The sequence below is a fragment of the Spea bombifrons genome, chromosome 6, assembly GCF_027358695.1.
Source record: "Spea bombifrons isolate aSpeBom1 chromosome 6, aSpeBom1.2.pri, whole genome shotgun sequence".
Lineage (NCBI taxonomy): Eukaryota > Metazoa > Chordata > Amphibia > Anura > Pelobatidae > Spea > Spea bombifrons.
Window position 1 is genome coordinate 20,738,841 of NC_071092.1, and position 22,318 is coordinate 20,761,158.

Below are 22,318 nucleotides of genomic sequence, written 5' to 3' on the forward strand. Positions count from 1 at the left end.
GTATACATTTCCAGTTCTTATATATTACCCACTTGTCCTTTTTCTTTAAAAAAATGTGATATTACCTCCTGCCTCCTAGTTGCATATTCTCAAGGACAGGGACTACCTGTTGGGTATAAAGCTTATTAACCTTAATATGTCTTAATGTCTTAATATGATTTTTTTTTTTATTTTTTTTTAAACTTACGAGCCATGACTTGTAGCTATTAATGGCACAAATTGCACTGTTCACATACACTATTTTTGGTTTGTTGAGCATGTGTGGATTTAGATTTTTGACCCACCTGATATGGTTTCACACTAAAAATGCTACAGTGGAGCTGGGTCCTTGGAGACTCGATTTTTGTGCGAACAGTGGGCTGTGCCACCATTCCTTCCCGAAGACTTACGTGGGTCTCCCCTTTGGGGAGATCCTAGAAGATCCGGCCCTCCTCGGCTTCCGTTTGGGAGGAATACCTCCTTTTGGAGCACCAACCCCATTTTGTTGTTAGAGGGTTGGGGCCACCCATAAGGTCTTGCAGGGAAGAACCAAGAAGATCCGGCCCTCCTGCAGGCCTTTTGTCTGTGGAAGGAAGAAAGAGGTTGCTTATCCTTTTGGGGAGTGTGGGACACGAAGAAAAGAAGAAGGGGATTTGGTGTCCACCGTGGCCTTCAGGCACGTTTTGGCACTTTTTCCTTTTTTTTCCACAGCTGAGCACCGGATCCTCTGTGCAAAAGAAGGGGGGAGGGGGAAGAAAAAAATATCCCCATAGCAAACTATTGAAGTAAAGTCCAACTGGCTTATGCCTAGCAGAGATCCAGTGGTTTATCCACTGGTTGATCCACTCCTTTAGGACCCTAAAAAGTGGCAGAATGCACAACCTGGTACAGAAAGAAAGGTGAAACCTTTTTTTTTATAAATATAGAAATATTTTACTGCTTGATTAAAAGGATACAAATTGTGCATCGTATTTGGTATAATAACTTAACTGTATGGACAGTATTGCAATATTTTTAACAAAGATATGGGTGCCTACTTAGAGGATGCAAAACATAAGCTATCTTTGTAAATTGTACATGGTATATTTTACTGCGCTGTTCTCAGTCATTCTTCTTTGGTCACCACTAACCTTCATGATTGTTATAACATTGGTGTCAGGCATAGAAATTGAATAAACACCACTCAAGAGTGAAACTATTAAAAACACATGAAAAACCATTCCACCTAATTTTTTTTCTGATATTTTAACAAACTCAGGACGGGCAGACCACTTCACCTTAAGGTCCCACAAGGTAGGTGGATCCTCTAGGGGTAACCTGTACCCGCTCAAAAATTTTTCTCATGTATGTAATGAGGAACCAGGCGTCACCCCAGCTCGTTATTTTCCTTACTCATTAGTTTAAGGCATACTTTATTCGCTAATGAAAGGAACGTCACATCTAGAAAGACCTCTACTATGGTTGTTGTGAGACCATGCATATATTTAACTTTCACCGCTAAACCCCACCTTGACTGAAAATACTTTCTTTAAGCCTTATGGAATAGTCAACTAAAACAATATGGAGGATTTTAACATAAAAAGAACATTTCCTGTTGCATATGTAAATGAGTCGTTTGAAAAGCATGATGGTACAACTTACTAGCACTAGTTCCATGTCCTCTACCGTTCTAGCCAATGATAGGTTACTACATCTCAGCATCAGCCAATTTTGCTTTCATAGGCCAGTTCTCTACATTTTGGCAATGATCAAACGAGTACCTGTGAGAGATGTGCAGCAATAAGGTCACTGGCGCATGGTGCAACACATTTTTGGGCAACCCCAGTCGCGTATGATGATATTGCTAGCTCCTCCCCTTAGCAAACATAACACCTCTAACCACATCCATTTTCTACCGCAGCCATGCCATCCCTTTTGACCTCCCTTCCACGGCTATGTAACATGTCATTCACTTCCCAAAGTATCAGCTTTGCCCCCCCCCGCAGCATTTCAGTGACATTGTGCGCTCTGACTTTTAAGAAGCCGTTGACCGTGAGGGGCAAAGCTGTAGCTAGCTCTTTTTGCGCCTGAGGCAAGAAAAAAAAAAACCCAGTGATTTATTCACGCTTTGAAACTGAGGGTGGTACAGAATAACTCCCGTCAATATATATATACTAAGCCTAACAGTGGTATACCACAACTTCCATCACCACAACGGTATAACTCCTATCATTATATAGTGATCCAGATACTGAGGGTGCTACAGCGTATCTCTTATTATACCAAGACTGACACAGACGGTGGTACGGCATATCTCTCCCATTACTATATACTGTGCCAAGGATTGATGGTGATACACCTTAAGTCCCATCACTACATACTGAGCCAAACATTAAAGATGGTACAACATTACTCGCGATATTATACCAGTTTATTAATATCACTTTTTAATTATATGTGCCGGACCATTGGTGCAACCTTTCCTAGTTTTAACACCAATTAGTTGTAGGTATACATTGTAAAGGGCCAGTTTCAATATATAAAAGAACCAGCTAGAAGGAACTATGAAAGGTTGGCCAATCAGAATGCACAAAAAAAATGAACATTGATTTATCACGGATCAAGAAATTTAATTTTGATGGTGTTAACAAAGTTACATTCAAAACACAATATAAAAAAAACTACCAATTTGCAATCAGGTGAAAAATGCACATTAGTATTCATTGATCCACATAGCAGGCATAGATCACAGGTCCCACACCCCAAAGGCAAGACCTGGCACTACAGGACTTGCCCAGCACCCAAGTTATATCCAAATAACTTCTCCAGCACCCAGGTTTCCATCCACATGACTTGCCCAACACCCAGATTTCACACATGGGACTTCCTCAATTATCCAGATTGCACACATGGGACCAGGGGCATAACTAGAAACCTCAGGGCCCCGGTGCGAGAATCTATTAAGGGCCCCTCCACCCTCAACCCATCTATCCCTTTCTCATGATCTACCCTCTCCCTCCCTACCCCCCTTCTCACGATCTACCCTCTCCCTCCCTACCCCCCTTCTCACGATCTACCCACTCCCTCCCTACCCCCCTTCTCACGATCTACCCACTCCCTCCCTACCCCCCCTTCTCACGATCTAACCACTCCCTCCCTACCCCCCCTTCTCATGATCTACCCACTCCCTCCCTACCCCCCCTTTGTAGGTCACTTATAGTCAACTCCTGTGTTGGGAGCGTGAGGCGTTTGTCTCGGGTGCCGGCGCTTCACTGCTGAGCGCCGGCATATGACGTCATATGCCGGCGCTCAGCGTGAAGCGCCGGCACCCGAGACAAACGCCTCACGCTCCCAACACTGCACTCTGGGCAGCGCTGAGGCAGGCGACGGCGGCAGCGGCGACGGCGGCGGCAGCGGCGGGGAGCGGAGGCATCCTGTATTTCTGTCAGTCAGGGGGGCCCAAGAGTTGCCGAGCGGTCGTTTTCAGCAACCGCTCGGCACCCCTTGGGCCCCCCTGACTGGCAGAACTCCAGGGCCCGGTCGCAGTCGCGACCCCTGCGACCCCGGTAGTTCCGCCACTGCATGGGACTTGCCCCAGCACCCAAGTTAAATCCAAACTACTTGTCCAGCACCCAGGTTACATCCACAGGACTTGTCCAGCACCCAGGTTGCACTCAGAGGACTTGCCCCAGCACCTACATTGCACACATGGAAACTGCCATCTGTCCTTCTCCTCTTAATGATCTCTCCCCTATATTTTTCTCTTTATTTATACATTTATTTATTTTAAGATTATTACTACCTCTCTCCCCTTTCTCACTATCTCCCCCACCACACCTGACTTTCCGTATTCACTTTCCTTTCCTTGTTGAAGTCCTGTGGGGGAAACGTGAGGCCTCTGTCTCTTTTGTGAGAAAGCTTTTAGTGACGGCTCGGCTCCCTGCCGCCTGGGCGCTGTGCAACCAGTGCACCCATCTCAGCGCGGCCCTGGAGAGAGGACAAGTTTGATCCTCTGATCTCAAGGTCTAGCTTGCATTATGGAGCCCGAGGGTGTTATAGTGCCCCCCTCGGTTTGGTCCGCCGGGGCACTCAGCACATGATTGGTGTGTGGGCACATCTTTTTCATTTCCATGTACACAGGTGGATAAGTACGCTATATTTACTCCGGACTCTTTGTTTTATGCACTTTTTTGTTATATACGCCTCACTTAAAATTTCCCTGTCCTGTGGCGGGTTGTGAAGGAGTAACTTTTTAAAACTTCTTTTTTATTTGCTTTTTAACATTAACATCATCACAAACATAGCTCCAGTCCAAACAGCATAGTACTACAACCATTGGTACATACAGAGTGTTTGCATAATTGACCTTGTCAAGATATTTAACCCCCGGAGTGTGCCAAGCACATATTTGCAATATGGCACTTGGAGCCGAAATGTCTGCATGAAAGTAACTTTATGTGGTATACATTTCCAGTTCTTATATATTACCCACTTGTCCTTTTTCTTTCAAAAAAATTTTGATATTACCTCCTGCCTCCTAGTTGCATATTCTCAAGGACAGGGACTACCTGTTGGGTATAAAGCTTATTAACCTTAATATGTCTTTTTTTTTTTTTTTTTTAACTTACGAGCCATGACTTGAAGCCATTAATGGCACAAATTGCACTGTTCACATATACTATTTTTGGTTTGTTGAGCATGTGTGGATTTAGATTTTTGACCCACCTGATATGGTTTCACACTAAAAATGCTACAGTGGAGCCGGGTCCTTGGAGACTCGATATTTGTGCGAACAGTGGGCTGTGCCACCATTCCTTCCCGAAGACTTACGTGGGTCTCCCCTTTGGGGAGATCCTAGAAGATCCGGGCTTCCATTTGGGAGGAAGGGAAGGGGCCGCATACCTCCTTTTGGAGCACCAACCCCATTTTGTTGTTAGAGGGTTGGGGCCACCCATAAGGTCTTGCAGGGAAGAACCAAGAAGATCCGGCCCTCCTGCAGGCCTTTTGTCTGTGGAAGGAAGAAAGAGGTTGCTTATCCTTTTGGGGAGTGTGGGACACGAAGAAAAGAAGAAGGGGATTTGGTGTCCACCGTGGCCTTCAGGCACGTTTTGGCACTTTTTCCTTTTTTTTCCACAGCTGAGCACCGGATCCTCTGTGCAAAAGAAGGGGGGAGGGGGAAGAAAAAAATATCCCCATAGCAAACTATTGAAGTAAAGTCCAACTGGCTTATGCCTAGCAGAGATCCAGTGGTTTATCCACTGGTTGATCCACTCCTTTAGGACCAGAATGCACAACCTGGTACAGAAAGAAAGGTGAAACCTTTTTTTTTATAAATATAGAAATATTTTACTGCTTGATTAAAAGGATACAAATTGTGCATCGTATTTGGTATAATAACTTAACTGTATGGACAGTATTGCAATATTTTTAACAAAGATATGGGTGCCTACTTAGAGGATGCAAAACATAAGCCATCTTTGTAAATTGTACATGGTATATTTTACTGCGCTGTTCTCAGTCATTCTTCTTTGGTCACCACTAACCTTCATGATTGTTATAACATTGGTGTCAGGCATAGAAATTGAATAAACACCACTCAAGAGTGAAACTATAAAAAACACATGAAAAACCATTCCACCTAATTTTTTTTCTGATATTTTAACAAACTCAGGACGGGCAGACCACTTCACCTTAAGGTCCCACAAGGTAGGTGGATCCTCTAGGGGCAACCTGTACCCGCTCAAAAAATTTTCTCATGTATGTAATGAGGAACCAGGCGTCACCCCAGCTCGTTATTTTCCTTACTCATTAGTTTAAGGCATACTTTATTCGCTAATGAAAGGAACGTCACATCTAGAAAGACCTCTACTATGGTTGTTGTGAGACCATGCATATATTTAACTTTCACCGCTAAACCCCACCTTGACTGAAAATACTTTCTTTAAGCCTTATGGAATAGTCAACTAAAACAATATGGAGGATTTTAACATAAAAAGAACATTTCCTGTTGCATATGTAAATGAGTCGTTTGAAAAGCATGATGGTACAACTTACTAGCACTAGTTCCATGTCCTCTACCGTTCTAGCCAATGATAGGTTACTACATCTCAGCATCAGCCAATTTTGCTTTCTTAGGCCAGTTCTCTACATTTTGGCAATGATCAAACGAGTACCTGTGAGAGATGTGCAGCAATAAGGTCACTGGCGCATGGTGCAACACATTTTTGGGCAACCCCAGTCGAGTATGACGATATTGCTAGCTCCTCCCCTTAGCAAACATAACACCTCTAACCACACCCATTTTCTACCGCAGCCATGCCATCCCTTTTGACCTCCCTTCCACGGCTATGTAACATGTCATTCACTTCCCAAAGTACCAGCTTTGCCCCCCCCCACAGCATTTCAGTGACATTGTGCGCTCTGACTTTTAAGAAGCCGTTGACCGTGAGGGGCAAAGCTGTAGCTAGCTCTTTTTGCGCCTGAGGCAAGAAAAAAAAAAAAAAAACAGTGATTTATTCGCGCTTTGAAACTGAGGGTGGTACAGAATAACTCCCGTCAATATATATACTAAGCCTAACAGTGGTATACCACAACTTCCATCACCACAACGGTATAACTCCTATCATTATATAGTGATCCAGATACTGAGGGTGCTACAGTGTATCTCTTATTATACCAAGACTGACACAGACGGTGGTACGGCATATCTCTCCCATTACTATATACTGTGCCAAGGATTGATGGTGATACACCTTAAGTCCCATCACTACATACTGAGCCAAACATTAAAGATGGTACAACATTACTCGCGATATTATACCAGTATATTAATATCACTATTTAATTATATGTGCCGGACCATTGGTGCAACCTTTCCTAGTTTTAACACCAATTAGTTGTAGGTATACATTGTAAAGGGCCAGTTTCAATATATAAAAGAACCAGCTAGAAGGAACTATGAAAGGTTGGCCAATCAGAATGCACAAAAAAAATGAACATTGATTTATCACGGATCAAGAAATTAAATTTTGATGGTGTTAACAAAGTTACATTCAAAACACAATATAAAAAAAACTACCAATTTGCAATCAGGTGAAAAATGCACATTAGTATTCATTGATCCACATAGCAGGCATAGATCACAGGTCCCACACCCCAAAGGCAAGACCTGGCACTACAGGACTTGCCCAGCACCCAAGTTATATCCAAATAACTTCTCCAGCACCCAGGTTTCCATCCACATGACTTGCCCAACACCCAGATTTCACACATGGGACTTCCTCAATTACCCAGATTGCACACATGGGACCAGGGGCATAACTAGAAACCTCAGGGCCCCGGTGCGAGAATCTGTTAAGGGCCCCTCCACCCCCAACCCATCTATCCCTTTCTCACGATCTACCCTCTCCCTCCCTACCCCCCCTTCTCACGATCTACCCTCTCCCTCCCTACCCCCCCTTCTCACGATCTACCCACTCCCTCCCTACCCCCCTTCTCACGATCTACCCACTCCCTCCCTACCCCCCTTCTCACGATCTAACCACTCCCTCCCTACCCCCCCTTCTCACGATCTACCCACTCCCTCCCTACCCCCCCTTTGTAGGTCACTTATAGTCAACTCCTGTGTTGGGAGCGTGAGGCGTTTGTCTCGGGTGCCGGCGCTTCACTGCTGAGCGCCGGCATATGACGTCATATGCCGGCGCTGAGCGTGAAGCGCCGGCACCCGAGACAAACGCCTCACGCTCCCAACACTGCACTCTGGGCAGCGCTGAGGCAGGCGACGGCGGCAGCGGCGACGGCGGCAGCAGCGGCGGGGAGCGGAGGCATCCTGGATTTCTGTCAGTCAGGGGGGCCCAAGAGTTGCCGAGCGGTCGTTTTCAGCAACCGCTCGGCACCCCTTGGGCCCCCCTGACTGGCAGAACTCCAGGGCCCGGTCGCAGTCGCGACCCCTGCGACCCCGGTAGTTCCGCCACTGCATGGGACTTGCCCCAGCACCCAAGTTAAATCCAAACTACTTGTCCAGGACCCAGGTTACATCCACAGGACTTGTCCAGCACCCAGGTTGCACTCAGAGGACTTGCCCCAGCACCTACATTGCACATATGGAAACTGCCATCTGTCCTTCTCCTCTTAATGATCTCTCCCCTATATTTTTCTCTTTATTTATACATTTATTTATTTTAAGATTATTACTACCTCTCTCCCCTTTCTCACTATCTCCCCCACCACACCTGACTTTCCGTATTCACTTTCCTTTCCTTGTTGAAGTCCTGTGGGGGAAACGTGAGGCCTCTGTCTCTTTTGTGAGAAAGCTTTTAGTGACGGCTCGGCTCCCTGCGGCCTGGGCGCTGTGCAACCAGTGCACCCATCTCAGCGCGGCCCTGGAGAGAGGACAAGCTTGATCCTCTGATCTCAAGGTCTAGCTTGCATTATGGAGCCCGAGGGTGTTATAGTGCCCCCCTCGGTTTGGTCCGCCGGGGCACTCAGCACATGATTGGTGTGTGGGGGCACATCTTTTTCATTTCCATGTACACAGGTGGATAAGTACGCTATATTTACTCCGGACTCTTTGTTTTATGCACTTTTTTGTTATATACGCCTCACTTAAAATTTCCCTGTCCTGTGGCTGGTTGTGAAGGAGTAACTTTTTAAAACTTCTTTTTTATTTGCTTTTTAACATTAACATCATCACAAACATAGCTCCAGTCCAAACAGCATAGTACTACAACCATTGGTACATACAGAGTGTTTGCATAATTGACCTTGTCAAGATATTTAACCCCCGGAGTGTGCCAAGCACATATTTGCAATATGGCACTTGGAGCCGAAATGTCTGCATGAAAGTAACTTTATGTGGTATACATTTCCAGTTCTTATATATTACCCACTTGTCCTTTTTCTTCCAAATAAATTTTGATATTACCCCCTGCCTCCTAGTTGCATATTCTCAAGGACAGGGACTACCTGTTGGGTATAAAGCTTATTAAACTTAATATGTCTTTTTTTTTTGTTTTGTTTTTTTTTAAACTTACGAGCCATGACTTGAAGCCATTAATGGCACAAATTGCACTGTTCACATATACTATTTTTGGTTTGTTGAGCATGTGTGGATTTAGATTTTTGACCCACCTGATATGGTTTCACACTAAAAATGCTACAGTGGAGCCGGGTCCTTGGAGACTCGATATTTGTGCGAACAGTGGGCTGTGCCACCATTCCTTCCCGAAGACTTACGTGGGTCTCCCCTTTGGGGAGATCCTAGAAGATCCGGCCCTCCTCGGCTTCCGTTTGGGAGGAATACCTCCTTTTGGAGCACCAACCCCATTTTGTTGTTAGAGGGTTGGGGCCACCCATAAGGTCTTGCAGGGAAGAACCAAGAAGATCCGGCCCTCCTGCAGGCCTTTTGTCTGTGGAAGGAAGAAAGAGGTTGCTTATCCTTTTGGGGAGTGTGGGACACGAAGAAAAGAAGAAGGGGATTTGGTGTCCACTGTGGCCTTCAGGCACGTTTTGGCACTTTTTCCTTTTTTTCCACAGCTGAGCACCGGATCCTCTGTGCAAAAGAAGGGGGGAGGGGGAAGAAAAAAATATCCCCATAGCAAACTATTGAAGTAAAGTCCAACTGGCTTATGCCTAGCAGAGATCCAGTGGTTTATCCACTGGTTGATCCACTCCTTTAGGACCCTAAAAAGTGGCAGAATGCACAACCTGGTACAGAAAGAAAGGTGAAACCTTTTTTTTTATATAAATATAAAAATATTTTACTGCTTGATTAAAAGGATACAAATTGTGCATCGTATTTGGTATAATAACTTAACTGTATGGACAGTATTGCAATATTTTTAACAAAGATATGGGTGCCTACTTAGAGGATGCAAAACATAAGCCATCTTTGTAAACTGTACATGGTATATTTTACTGCGCTGTTCTCAGTCATTCTTCTGTGGTCACCACTAACCTTCATGATTGTTATAACATTGGCATCAGGCATAGGAATTGAATAAACACCACTCAATAGCGAAACTATTAAACACATGAAAACCATTCCTCCTAATTTTTTTTCTGATATTTTAACAAACTCGGGACGGGCAGATCACTTCACCTTAAGGTCCCACAAGGTAGGTGGATCCTCTAGGGGCGACCTGTACCCGCTCAAAAATTCTTCTCACGTATGTAGTGAGGAACCAGGCGTCACCCCGGCTCGTTATTTTCCTTACTCATTAGTTTAAGGCATACTTTTTCAGGTTACGAAAGGAACACCACATCCAGAAAGATCTCCACTATGGTTGTTGTGAGACCAAGGATTCATTTACCCTTCACCGCTGAACTCTGCTTTGACTGAAAGTGTTTTTCTTTAAGCCTCAAGGAAAAGTCAAATAAAACATTATGGAGCATTTTAACATAAAAATAACATCTCCTGTTACATATGTAAATTTTGCTGTCGTGTGAAAAGCATGATGGTACAATTCCCCAGCAGTACCTAGTAGTTCCGTGTTTTCTGCTTTTTCCCAGCCAATGAGATGTTAGTGCGTTTTTACGTGTACATACGGCGCTGCTACGCCTACTTTCTTAGCGTCGCTTCGAGTGTGTTGAAGGAGTCCTGTGGAAATATGGCCGATGTTTCGCTTGATGAATTAATACGGAAACGAGGACTAGCAACCGGAACGGGAATGTACAGCAGGTGAGCAGGAAGTCTGGTTTCTTTTGTCGTGGGTATGATGTGGAGGTTTATATGGTTTTATCGTGTTGCATCTCTCGTTGCGTAGGAATGGTTTTAGTTATGGATAATTGAACTCGACGGCGGATTGGTTAAAGAGCGGCGTGGCGATTTTTTTTGTACGTTAAATACATAGTCTTTGTGGCCTATATTTTATTAAGTGTTTGTTGTGCGGGGGTGGAATGGGGTTTATTCTTGGTAGTATCGCGTTAGCCGTAAAAATACATTCTCGTTCGCCTGTGTAGGTAGCGTGAGTATTTGTGTATTCTGTGTTATTATATGTGTATTTGGTTATGCAGCTGTGATCTTATCCAATGCTGTAACTATATATAAGTGTGAATATTGGGTTTCGTGGACTAGTAGGCCAGTTAATGCTCGTTGCAAGATGACCTCTCTCAGTGTAAAATTAAAACCTTGTTAATTACTGTCATTTGTTCTACAGCTGCCTTATTTAAAACTTCTACAAATGCAGGCTTTGACCATAATTTTGACTAAAATGTATAAAATAACTCTGCGAGATTAATGTAATGGTGGGGAGGTGGTTTACTATTGTGTAAAAAAACAAAACAAAACTGGTTTTTAGAAGTAAAAACCCAGATTAGTAACAGTTCAATTTAAATTTTTAAAGTGAGGCTATATGATCTATTTTTACCTTGGGTATTGGGATAAATGGGAATTAGTACAGTATCTGAAATAAACCCGAATACATTTTATAAAGTGAAATGGGAAACAGCCATGTTAGTGCATTTATCCTATTCTAGTGTAAAAAGAAGGTGATAAAACCTTTGGAAGAGGGGTTTGTTAGTTTCTTAGTGACTTTTGTTGGATTTCTTAATTTCCCTTTCATAAAATATTCTCTTCTAGGCTTAACAGTCGTGGTGGCACAGTGGGCATGAGATCCAGAGTTCAACCTTCGGTTCCAAGCCGCCCAGTTGGCACTAGCTTCCAAAGGACTTTTGACGCACGACAAAAAATCGGCATGACAGATGCACGTCTAAAGTTGGGAGTAAAGGATGCCCGAGAGAAACTAGCAGCTAAAGATGCCCGCTTCCGCATCAAGGGTAAAGTTCAGGATGCTCGTGAGATGCTAAATTCACGAAAGCAGCTAGTCTCAGCTGTGGAGAAACCCACCAAGGTGATGGATGCACGTGAAAAGCTGAGTTTGAAAAGGAGTGCACCAACTGCAGCGGTTAGCCCGGCTGTTGCATCAGGATCTTCATTCATAAAGCTCACAAAGACCATCCAGGTGTCCAAGCAGTGTTTTATTTAACTTTTTTTCTCTCTCTGTGTACTTCATGGCTCAAGTGCATACTGTTTCTGTGGTTTCAACTACCATTGGTCAAAGATGAGTGGACATAAGAAGGTATACTTTGACCAATGGGACACTAATGTTGTGTAGTATTTATTTTCAACTTTGTGTGTACAAAAATTTAGAGGGTTCTGTTTAAAGAGCTTTATTGAGCACCACTTAACCACAGCAACCAGGAAGGAAGGTTCCTGTGTTGATCCAGAGTTACTACTTTACACAAAAACTACTTTTATATGTAAGTGTGTACAGTTTGACCAGTGTTTAAAAAAAAGGATTGTCTTGTGTTGTGGTTTTTTCCCCCAGAAGAATGTAATATCTTATTCTGTTTCTGGCAGATTCCTCAACAAAAGATTATAACATCATGTATAAACAATTCCATCAAAGGAATGCGAATCAATGTGGTAAATCACCAGCCACAAAAGCAGGTAAGTCTCCATGTTTACAATATACCCTCTGCTTAGGCAAATACTCAGGTTGCACAAATACCAAGCCTTTACGATACATTCTAAAAGTGACTGAAACTATCACCCCTCTTTTTTCTCTTATGGGGAAATAGATCAAAAAATGATCAAAATAAGTGTTAAGTGCACTTAGTATAAATCTGTTAATAAAAAAGAATAGTGTACAGTATATTATACTCATACTGTATTACACTTCTCTTTTTTTGTTTTAAGATACTATGCCCTAAGAAGTCATTCATGTACAAGATTTATATACAGGTTCTGTTTCTTTTTTATTAATAGAGTTATACTTTTATACTAAGCGCACATAACACTTTTATTTTGATATTTTTTTGTGCAATTCACATTTTATGTGGAAGGGAAACCACATGATTAAGGTGCTGCTGGTATTGAGGGAAGGCACAGGAATAGTCACTTTTTTTGACATCAATATATTGAGATTTATTGGAATTTGTTTATACTGACCAAAACTTGATTGAATGCCATGTGACTTCTATTGATCACATTGGCGTCAAAGCTATAGAAATCCAGAATGGGTTCGGTTTTAGTAGAATTAGAAAGTGTTACCTCCCACTTTAGCATCTTATTTCATTTACAGTATTTTTTTTTGTTTCCCATTCAATAATGTAAGTTTACATGTGTATTTGTATAACTATGTAAGCATGCATGCACTAGCAATGGAACTGCACTGTCATGCATTAAAATACCTTGTATATATGTATAGGTCACACGCAAAATATGTTTTGGTGGCAGTGCTTCCCTTATTATGAACATATTGTATACATACCGTATTTACTCTGAAAAATATCCCTCGTCTTATATTCGAGGTTGTTTTATAATCAGACCTCAAATAGAGGTCTGACTACAAGACTAAGATCCAGATCCCTTCAAGCAGTGCAGGGAACCTGGATCCTCCTCTCTATCAGCCAGTGAACGTCTGCACAATGTGCACAGACAGCCTCTGCAGCTGCCGGCACTTCTGCAGAGGCTTCTATGATGGAGCGCCGGCGTGACCCGACCTTCCCGTGATCCACCATAGAAGCCGCAGCGGAAGTACCGACCAGCTACAGCAGCGGAGGTTGTCTGCATGCATCATGCAAACGTTCACCCGCTGCCAGAGAGTACGATTCCCTGCAGCGCTGCAGGAGACCTGGATCCTCCTCTCATCTCTCGATGATAGAGGGAATGGGATGCTCACCCACCTCTACAACATCAAGAAGGTAAACCGTGGCAAGGGGGGGGGACATGAGGTTATCAGTGTTATGGACTAGTCTTTGCTTATTTGTGTAAGTTATCTGCCGGTGCGGGGAACTCTCCTCACTGACAGCCGGTGCTTCTGCCTCCGTGGCATATAGGGGTATAAGGCATTTCTGGAGGCACAGTAGCACATAGGGGGTCAAAAGGCATTTCATTGGGCACAGTGGCATATAGAGGGTTAACAGGCATATCATGGGGCACAGTGGCATTTAGAGGGTATAAGGCATTTCTGGGGCAGAGTGGCAAGCCTGGGGGCATAACTGGGGGGGGCAGGTTGAAAAAAAGGAAATAAAAACAAAAACATTTTTCTCAATCATAGCTTTTATTAACAAACAATTGTGCACATAGTTAACATGAATTAACATTTGCTGGTAAAACTCAATCATAGCTTTTATTTAAAAAAATTTGTTTACTGGTAAAACTTTTTTCCTATAGGGTCGTCTTATATTCAGGCTTTTTCTTTTTTCCTAAATTAATATTCCGTTTTTGGGGGGTCGTCTTATAATCAAGCAAATATGGTATATTATAGCTTGAAAGAAAGATGCAACAGGGGGATATAATAGAAATGATTAAATACCGTATTTGCTCAATTATAAGACCCCAAAAACAGAATATTAATGAAGAAAAGAAAAAGCCTGACTATAAGACGACCCTATAGGAAAAAAGTTTTACCAGCAAATGTTAATTCATGTAAACTATGTGCACAATTGTTTGTTAATAAAAGCTATGATTGAGAAAAATGTTTTTGTTTTTATTTCCTTTTTTTCAACCTGCCCCCCCAGTCATGCCCCCAGGCTTGCCACTCTGCCCCAGAAATGCCTTATACCCTCTAAATGCCACTGTGCCCCATGATACGCCTTTTAACCCTCTATATGCCACTGTGCCCCATGATATGCCTTTTGACCCCTATGTGCCACTCTGCCTCCAGAATTGCCTTATACTCTGGCATTTAGGGGGTTAAAAGGCATATTATGAGGCAGAGTGGCATATAGGGAGGTATAAGGCATTTCAGGAGGCAGAGTGGCGCATAGAGGGTTAAAAGGCATTTCTTGGAGGCAGAGTGCCATTAAAGGGGTTAAAAGGCATTTCACAGAGCACTCTGCCTCCAGAAATGCCTTATGCCCCCCCCCCCATTTAACACTCTCTCCCTCTTCCAAACTTACCGGTGCTTCTGAGTCCACGGTGCTTAGTCCTGGCAGCATGTAGAGCTCTATGCGCTTGAGCGGAAGTTGTCTATGTGAATCGCGTAGAGCTCTACGCGCTGCCCGGACTAAGCACCGGGGACTCAGAAGCACCGGTAAGTTGACGGGGGGGGGGGCATAACACAGGAGGATCCATGTCCCCTGCATCGCTGTGGGGGATCTGGATCTTAGTCTCATAGTCTGACCTATTTGAGGTCTGATTATAAGACGACCCCGATTATAAGACGAGGGTTATTTTTCAGAGCATTTATTATTTTAATTTAAAAGATTAAAAACTACCGCAAAGAGGACATTAAATCAGGAAATATTTTACTCAGAGGGTAATGGGTGCATGGAATAGCCTTCCAGGAGAAGTGTTAAAGGTTAATACCATTTAAATATGCGTGGGATAGGCATAATGCTATCCTAGATATGACTACATAGTTGCATAGGCTGAAAAAAGACATGCATCCATCTAGTTCAGCCTTTCCCACATCTGTTGATCCAAAAGAAGACAAAAAAATCCAGTTTGGAGCGCTTTCCAATTTTGCAACATACTAAGGGAAAAAAATCATTCTTGACGCCATAATGGCAGTCAGATCTCTCCTTGGATCAAGAAGCTGTTTCCCCATAAGTTAAAAATGATATCCCTGAATATTATGTTTCAGGGAAAGTATTCAGAAACTGAGCATACTGGATGTGCTGAATGATAACGTCAGTGTCGTTATCTGTCAATTAAGTTCTGATTTATTTCTTTAGTTCCCAGAAAACACATTTTTTTTTTAAACTTATCCTTGCTTCCCTGAACACAACACCTATCTGTGTTTGAAAGTATATCTCAGATGAACAGATGCAGTTCTAGCGCGGCAGACATTTCACAAACTGACTTATGGTATCCTTTGACAGTGCCATATTTACTAAGCTCCTCTGTTTGAGCATACTTGGGAGCTTTATGGCTCCGGGTATCCAAAGACCCACAAATGAGGTTGTGAATGTCAACTTGTGTGATTTAAAAAAAAAAATAATAAAATAAAATAAAAAATAACTAAACGCCACTATTTTTCTCTCATTTTGTGGTCAGGCCAAACGTATCTGTCCGAGTAAAAAAAACAAACAAACAAAAAAAAAAAACGCTGACTGAAATCTCACAAAAAAGTTTACTCATTTGTGTGGTCCTTCCCGCAGCCCCCATCTCAGCTTGGCAAGGATGATGATGATGATGATGATGAAGAAGAAATGGAGCTCCCTCCTCTACCTACCAAGCAGATGAAGATCACAGCTTCAAATACCTTGCAGAAGCGAGTAAGGAAATATTCTGGTCTTTTTATAATACGCTGTAGTTTTATACATTTTAGGATTTTATATTTTTTAAAAATATTTTATTTACCCCTTCAGTCCCCTTAAATGTACATCCTAAAAGGCTTTGCTACGTGTCCTGGCTTTCTTGCAGAGGCTTCTTTTGATAGCCTAGACTCCCCCCTTGTCAGCAGAAGCCAGCATCGCTGGCTTTCTGAGGACCATTCATTTGTAATGGCTACCGAGGTTAATGCAGGTAAGCCTTACTTGAACAATCTGGCATTCCCTCCCAGAAGGTGTCACTGATGATGCAAGCCAGAAAGTAACAGGAAGACAGGATATCCCCTGTAGGGTATGTCTGGCCTGCTGTGACATCCCCCCTACTGGCCGATCACAGGCATTGTAATCTCCAATGCAAGTCTGTGGAGACTTCCTTGGTGTTCACAGTGTGATCAGTGCAGGGGTGGGTCGCAGGGAATAGAGCGATCGGTAATGTTTCTTCCTTCATGTGTTTGGAGTGGCTTTGCCTCTAGGTAACAAAGTTGCCGTTTCAGGCTTTGCTATAGGCAACTGTCTGGTGGTGGGGAATCTATTAATTTAATTAGAGCTCTTTGTTGTTTGGAAGACCATTGGGGCTTTGAAAGAAATCCATAAGAATACACACCATTGTAACCTCAAACTATGAGGTACAAGGTGCCAGGTCTTGGAATGTCTCATGGCAAGGATCTCTACCTTTGCAAAATAATTTCTCTTTACGCTTGGACATCCATATCAGAGGGAACTGAAATGCCAAGGTGTGATACAAAAAGGTTGGCATCTACTTGGCACAAACTGTCATGTTCAACTTGTTTATGCTATACAAGCTGTCACAGAAATGAATTAATGAATGAGTTATTTTGGAAATCCTTTTATAGAAGCCTGCTTGTAGTTCAAATTTCCAATCACTAAAACTTTGTAGCAGGCACTTTTTTCTTGCAGGATGCTACCTGCCAATGACCATGCCAATGACTTCAACCACCCCTGCCCTGCCCCCATCTAGTTATATTTTTTTAAATTATATTATGAAGATATTATAAAGATTTGGCTAACACTGCCCTTCTTAGTAGCCAAACGGTTTTAAAAAGCTTCAAATATGTTTTCAAAAATAAATACTATTGAGGAATTCTTGGTAATGGTGATGCAGAAATATAATCTTGTTAAAAAAAAAAAAAGAAGAGGAAAAATCGGGGGGTATTTTGAATCTGCTTTTTTACCTGCACAAGAATAATGAACTGCTATTAAAATATCATAGCTAGTTTCCAGTGTGTGCCGTTTTATTTACAGAAAGGGTGAAACCTATGCATGTGTGTGGTATTTTCCGTAATCTGTAGATGTAGCAAAATTTGCCAGAGGTTGGTAACAAAATGGCTGATAAATATCTAGATTATGCAAGCTTGTGTGCTTTTCAAAAGTATACCCTTTGAGGAATCACAAGCATGATAAAAATACAACATACTCTTGGGAAGGGATTAACAGAACAGCATGTGATTGTTTTCTTCAGATACTCATATTAAGGAATTCTGGGTTATTGTGGATCGGCAATGATTCAGTTAAATATTCCTTTACTCCAGGCTTCCGTGCATTTGAGCTTTTAGTTGATTCCCAGGTGACCCAGCAAGATGATATAGGCCCAATAGTAAAGAAGCGTCTGCTCATCAATAGTTCTTTGGACAGTCCCCAAATACCTGCTTTTAGATTTCGATGTAAAAGTGGATTTTAATTCTATCTTTCTTTCCACTCCATTTTTCTAGCCAGGGATGGCAGGAAATCCATTCTCCCTTGGCCAAACCCTTCCTCTTACAAAAGTGGTACAAAATGACTCGTACACGTCGCCTGTTCCCCAGCCTGTTCCGACTACACGTCCAAAAACCTTAACCATGTCACGGACATTGGTAACAAAAGAGGAAGCTACTGTAGTGCAACCAGTACCCTCGGAGGTGAGTTTTAAAGGCTGGGTTGAAAAATGTGCTGAAGCTGGCATGTATTAAAACCTTGTCTTTGTCTTTACATGTGTTCTGGCACTATGGCCGAATATGAACTTAGGAGGAAAAATTTTACAATATTGTGATTTAAGTGTAATTGAAGAAACAGTGCTCATTTACTTTCACAACAGCTGCCAGTCCTGGATGACCACTGGTCATCTGAACAATTTAAACACCTTTCTGAACTGAAAACATTTTAAGATGTAATTAGTAACATGTATGTGATGTAAATAAATAATTGAATGTAGCATATGTGAGTGTGTACACTCTAGTGTCAGTCAGGGTGTGTATGTATAGTCTGTGTGTATACTGTTGTGTCAGTGTGTAAATGTATAGTGCCAGAGTCTACTGTATTGTATTGCCAGATTTAGTGTGTATGTGCCTATAGTGTTGGTGTGTAGTTTTATATATCTATAGTGTTTGTGCACACATGTGTATGGGGTTGTTTGTTAAAGGTATGGAATTAGCATGTGTGTGTACATGAGCCTAGTATGTTAGCATGTGTGTGTGTGTTACTATTGGTACTAAGTTGTTGGTGTTTGTGAGCAAAGGATGTTGTGTATGGCAAGGCTCGACAAACCCCAGCTGCCAGAAAAATTAAAAGGAAGAAAAAAAAAAAGCTGGCTCCTAGATCCAAACCTGAATTTGTCAACCCTGATGTATTAATTTATAATGGAAGTTCTTTTCTTTTCAAGCCAATCCTCAGTCCTTTAGAAGGCACTAAAATGACAGTGAATAATTTGCATCCCAGGGTCACAGAAGAAGATATTGTGGTGAGTACAACTGTACCAAAAAAATGCACACCGAATCGATTCATCCATTACCCTGTGTTTGATGTGCTTGTTTTGTACTCAGTGGTCACTGATCATTTCTATCCTTACTCTACAGGAACTATTCTGTGTTTGCGGTGCTCTGAAGCGTGCCCGTCTGGTGAGCCCTGGTGTAGCAGAAGTGGTGTTTGTTAGAAAAGATGATGCAGTTGGTGCCTACAAAAAATACAACAACAGATACCTGGATGGTATGTGTGAGGATGAAAAATTGAATGACATTTTGACTGTTTAAGATACCATACCAAAAAAATAATTTGTGGTTGTATTTTTTTTTCTTGTGTTCTCAGGGCAACCCATGAAATGTAATCTTCATTTGAATGGAAATATTATCACATCGGATCAGCCCATACTGTTGTAAGTGTAATTCCAGAGATTGTACGAGTATAACATACATTGCAAGGTCCATGTCAGTGTCACTAGTGGTTTTTTTCAACTGCCCTAAACAGGCATTAAAAAAAGCCCCCATTAATTTCCACATATGCATGTGTGCAGTTGGTGAGTAGGATAGGCATTTGGCCAGGCTCCTCCAAGGCAAATTAGGTAGAGACGCGTATGGAGTGGATTCCAATTAATTCCTCTGGATTTGGTGGGGGGGGGGGACATTGAGTATATAAAGGCTGGAGTGTATCTTGCATATATTTAAGTTTTTTTCCTAAGAAATTAAATCTATACTCGCTGACTTAAGTCAAGATCTGAGAGCACTCTATCGACACATCTGTGCAACACAACTGCAGTTAAAAGGGTGAGCAATGGCAGATTGTTTGATAACTTAAGATATTTGGGTTGGATGTAATTCTAATTAAGGGGTGTGCAAGTGCTTCTGAGCAATCTCAAAAGTGCTACTATTACTCTGTAGCCCTGGGTAGTTTAGTAAATCTCCCATGGCTACTTTTTACAAGTCCCTCACAAACCATTGACCATTTGTTTTCACAGACGATTAAGTGACACACCTGCCACAGCAAAGAAAGACACTGAAGCAAGAAGATCCAGCTCATCATCCTCAGCTGTTACCAATTCAACAGCTGAAGTCGACCCAGACACCATCCTGAAAGCTCTGTTTAAATCTTCAGGGTCTTCAGCAATTGCTCAGCCAACTGCATTCAAGATCAAGCTGTGAGGCCTACAGAAAAAGGATGCACCCATTTTGAGTGAACCAGTGGTTCCAGTGACACATGGAAAAGTACTGTTTTTTTCCCTGAAACTTTAACTAAACCTGTCCACCAGCTGCTGTTCGCTGGAAAATTTCAGACATGGTGTGGGACAATCGGTCTGATTGTTGTCTGTACATTTTTTCCCTTTGGTTTTCTTGAGCATACAATTTTTTTTTTTTAATTACTCTCTTCCATTAAAACATTGTTATGCCTCCTACCAGGAGAAAAAAAAAGTAAATGTATGTGCAGTCCCATACTGTCAATTATTGTTTGTACTAAAAACACAATATAACTTTTCTTCTTCTTATGTGCGGCATCCCTTTAACATACAAACATGCATCCTGATGAATGTATGTTGCAGAAACCATGAGACTTTACTTTTCTAGATAACTATCTGGTGTAACTGATAGTTGATTAAAAATGCATTCATTAGAAATGTTATGTTTTTAAATTTAGTGGTTTGTGGGGGTTTTTTGTTAGGGTTCTGGTCAGTATTTTATTCTATTGATCTGAAAATATTGCTTTAAGACATTTATTGTAGTAGTATTCTTGTCTGACTTATGGAATAACTCACACTGCTCTTGATTGTATAAGTTTTGGACACACCGCTTTAAACAATGGCATTTGATTTCTGGAGAGAGGAGTTCTTGGAAAATGTTCATATTGCTTGGGGGGGCACAAGAAAAACATTTTCTATGGTTTGGCTTCTGAGAAGTAGAGTAACCCTGCAATGTGAGCGACCATATTGTATACTTTACTAAGGCTTGCTCAGCTTTGATTCCCTTTTGCCGAGTTTGCTCAAATCTAAGACTTTTTTTTTCTTCCTTCATAGTAAACGCTCTGAAAAATACCCTTCGTGTTATATTCGAGGTTGTCTAATATTTGGACCTCAAATTAGAGGTCTGGCTATAAGACTAAAATCCAGATCCCCTGCAGTGCTCCTCTCTCACAAACTCCGCTGCTGCAGGCACTTCCTCTGGTGCTTCGATGATAGTGCGGCATGATGTGACTTTCCGGTGCTCCATCATAGAAGTCCTAGTGGAAGGGCCGGGCAGAAGCGCAGACGTTCACCGGCTGCCAAAGAAGATTCCCGCGGTGCTGCAGGGGACCTGGATGGCAATGTGCGTAGACAACCTCTTCTGCCTGGCACTTCCGCTGGGGCTTCTATGACAGGGCGCCGGCATGATATGACCTTTCGGTGCTGATTCATAGAAGCCCCAGCAGAAGTTGTCTACGCGTACAAAAAAAGTTCTGTAGGGTTTATCTACTAACGCAGGAATTTGCAGGTGAAGGTGCAGGAGCTGCAAATGCAATCCAGATGTCACAATGTGTGTGAAAACAGCACAGTAATTTTGTTTTGAAATCAGTGTGTAAATAAAGTTCTTTAACCCCTTAACGACAAAGCCCGTACATGTACGGGCTGCTGTTAAACAGCTGCATCGCCGCGATCGGTGGCTTTGCAGCATCCACAGAAGCCTCACCAGGGAGGCTGACCGAGGATCCGAGGAGGAAAGCCCTCCCCACAAAAAATGGCCACTGCTGCCGCACCAGTCATCAAAGGTCACAGTGGCGGCTGGCTGAAACAGCTTAGAAAGAGATCGGCAATCGCTTTCTAAGCATAATCGGTGTTGCTGACATGCCACGATATCGAGGCATGTAGCAACACAACCCCCCTACCCCAATCGTCTTGTTGCTCCGAAGAGCAACCGCAAGCGCCATCACGTGAATGGCGTTGCCGCCACTCACAAGATGGCGTCGCCAACTGAAAAATGAATGCGTACAGAGGGTCTAGCCATCTACCTAGATTGTAAGTTCCTGGTAGAACAGGGCCCGCCATTTCTCTTTTCTGTATGTCTATTGCTGTATTGTTCTTTTCGTCTTTTCATCTTGTACAGCCCTGCCGAATCTGTTGGCGCTTTATAAATTATAATATCCAGACCCTCTTGAGCTCCTCCTGCAGGTTGAATGCAGGTACTGTATTCAACCATGCAAGGTCAATGGAGCCCAGCTCACTAATCAGTGGGGTTAGGGAAAAAAATGTAAAAATAATTCCCCACTGTCCCCAAACAAGTGCAAATATATATATATATGCATATACACATGGATATATATATCTATATAAAGGTTTTTTTTTATGAGC

At 42.4% G+C, this 22,318-nt stretch overlaps 1 protein-coding gene and 3 non-coding genes across 4 annotated transcripts; 1 reads left to right on the top strand and 3 right to left on the bottom strand.

The window, feature by feature from the left end:
- Positions 1-1,239: 1,239 nt before the first annotated feature.
- On the bottom strand, positions 1,240-1,388 carry LOC128501037 (U12 minor spliceosomal RNA). Its single transcript, XR_008354979.1, has one exon. It is a non-coding gene; the product is annotated as a U12 minor spliceosomal RNA (small nuclear RNA).
- A 4,243-nt stretch (positions 1,389-5,631) lies between these two features.
- Positions 5,632-5,780, bottom strand: LOC128501038 (U12 minor spliceosomal RNA). The gene has a single exon (XR_008354980.1). It is a non-coding gene; the product is annotated as a U12 minor spliceosomal RNA (small nuclear RNA).
- A 4,260-nt stretch (positions 5,781-10,040) lies between these two features.
- Positions 10,041-10,189, bottom strand: LOC128501036 (U12 minor spliceosomal RNA). Its single transcript, XR_008354978.1, has one exon. It is a non-coding gene; the product is annotated as a U12 minor spliceosomal RNA (small nuclear RNA).
- Positions 10,190-10,529: 340 nt separating this feature from the next.
- POLDIP3 (DNA polymerase delta interacting protein 3) lies at positions 10,530-20,713 on the top strand. The gene is made up of 9 exons (XM_053469070.1): positions 10,530-10,636; positions 11,537-11,918; positions 12,317-12,406; positions 16,066-16,182; positions 17,967-18,152; positions 18,893-18,970; positions 19,086-19,215; positions 19,315-19,381; positions 19,961-20,713. Exons 1-9 carry the CDS (start codon positions 10,566-10,568, stop codon positions 20,142-20,144), a joined length of 1,305 nt encoding a protein of 434 aa, XP_053325045.1. The 5' UTR covers positions 10,530-10,565; the 3' UTR covers positions 20,145-20,713.
- The last annotated feature ends 1,605 nt before the right edge of the window (positions 20,714-22,318 follow it).

Excerpts from the sequence above, each read along its gene's own strand:
- POLDIP3 (XM_053469070.1), top strand. The coding sequence starts at position 10,566 with ATGGCCGATGTTTCGCTTGATGAATTAATACGGAAACGAGGACTAGCA. Across the intron at positions 12,407-16,065 it reads ATCACCAGCCACAAAAGCAG|CCCCCATCTCAGCTTGGCAA; the intron begins GTAAGTCTCCAT and ends TCCTTCCCGCAG. Across the intron at positions 19,382-19,960 it reads TCGGATCAGCCCATACTGTT|ACGATTAAGTGACACACCTG; the intron begins GTAAGTGTAATT and ends TTGTTTTCACAG.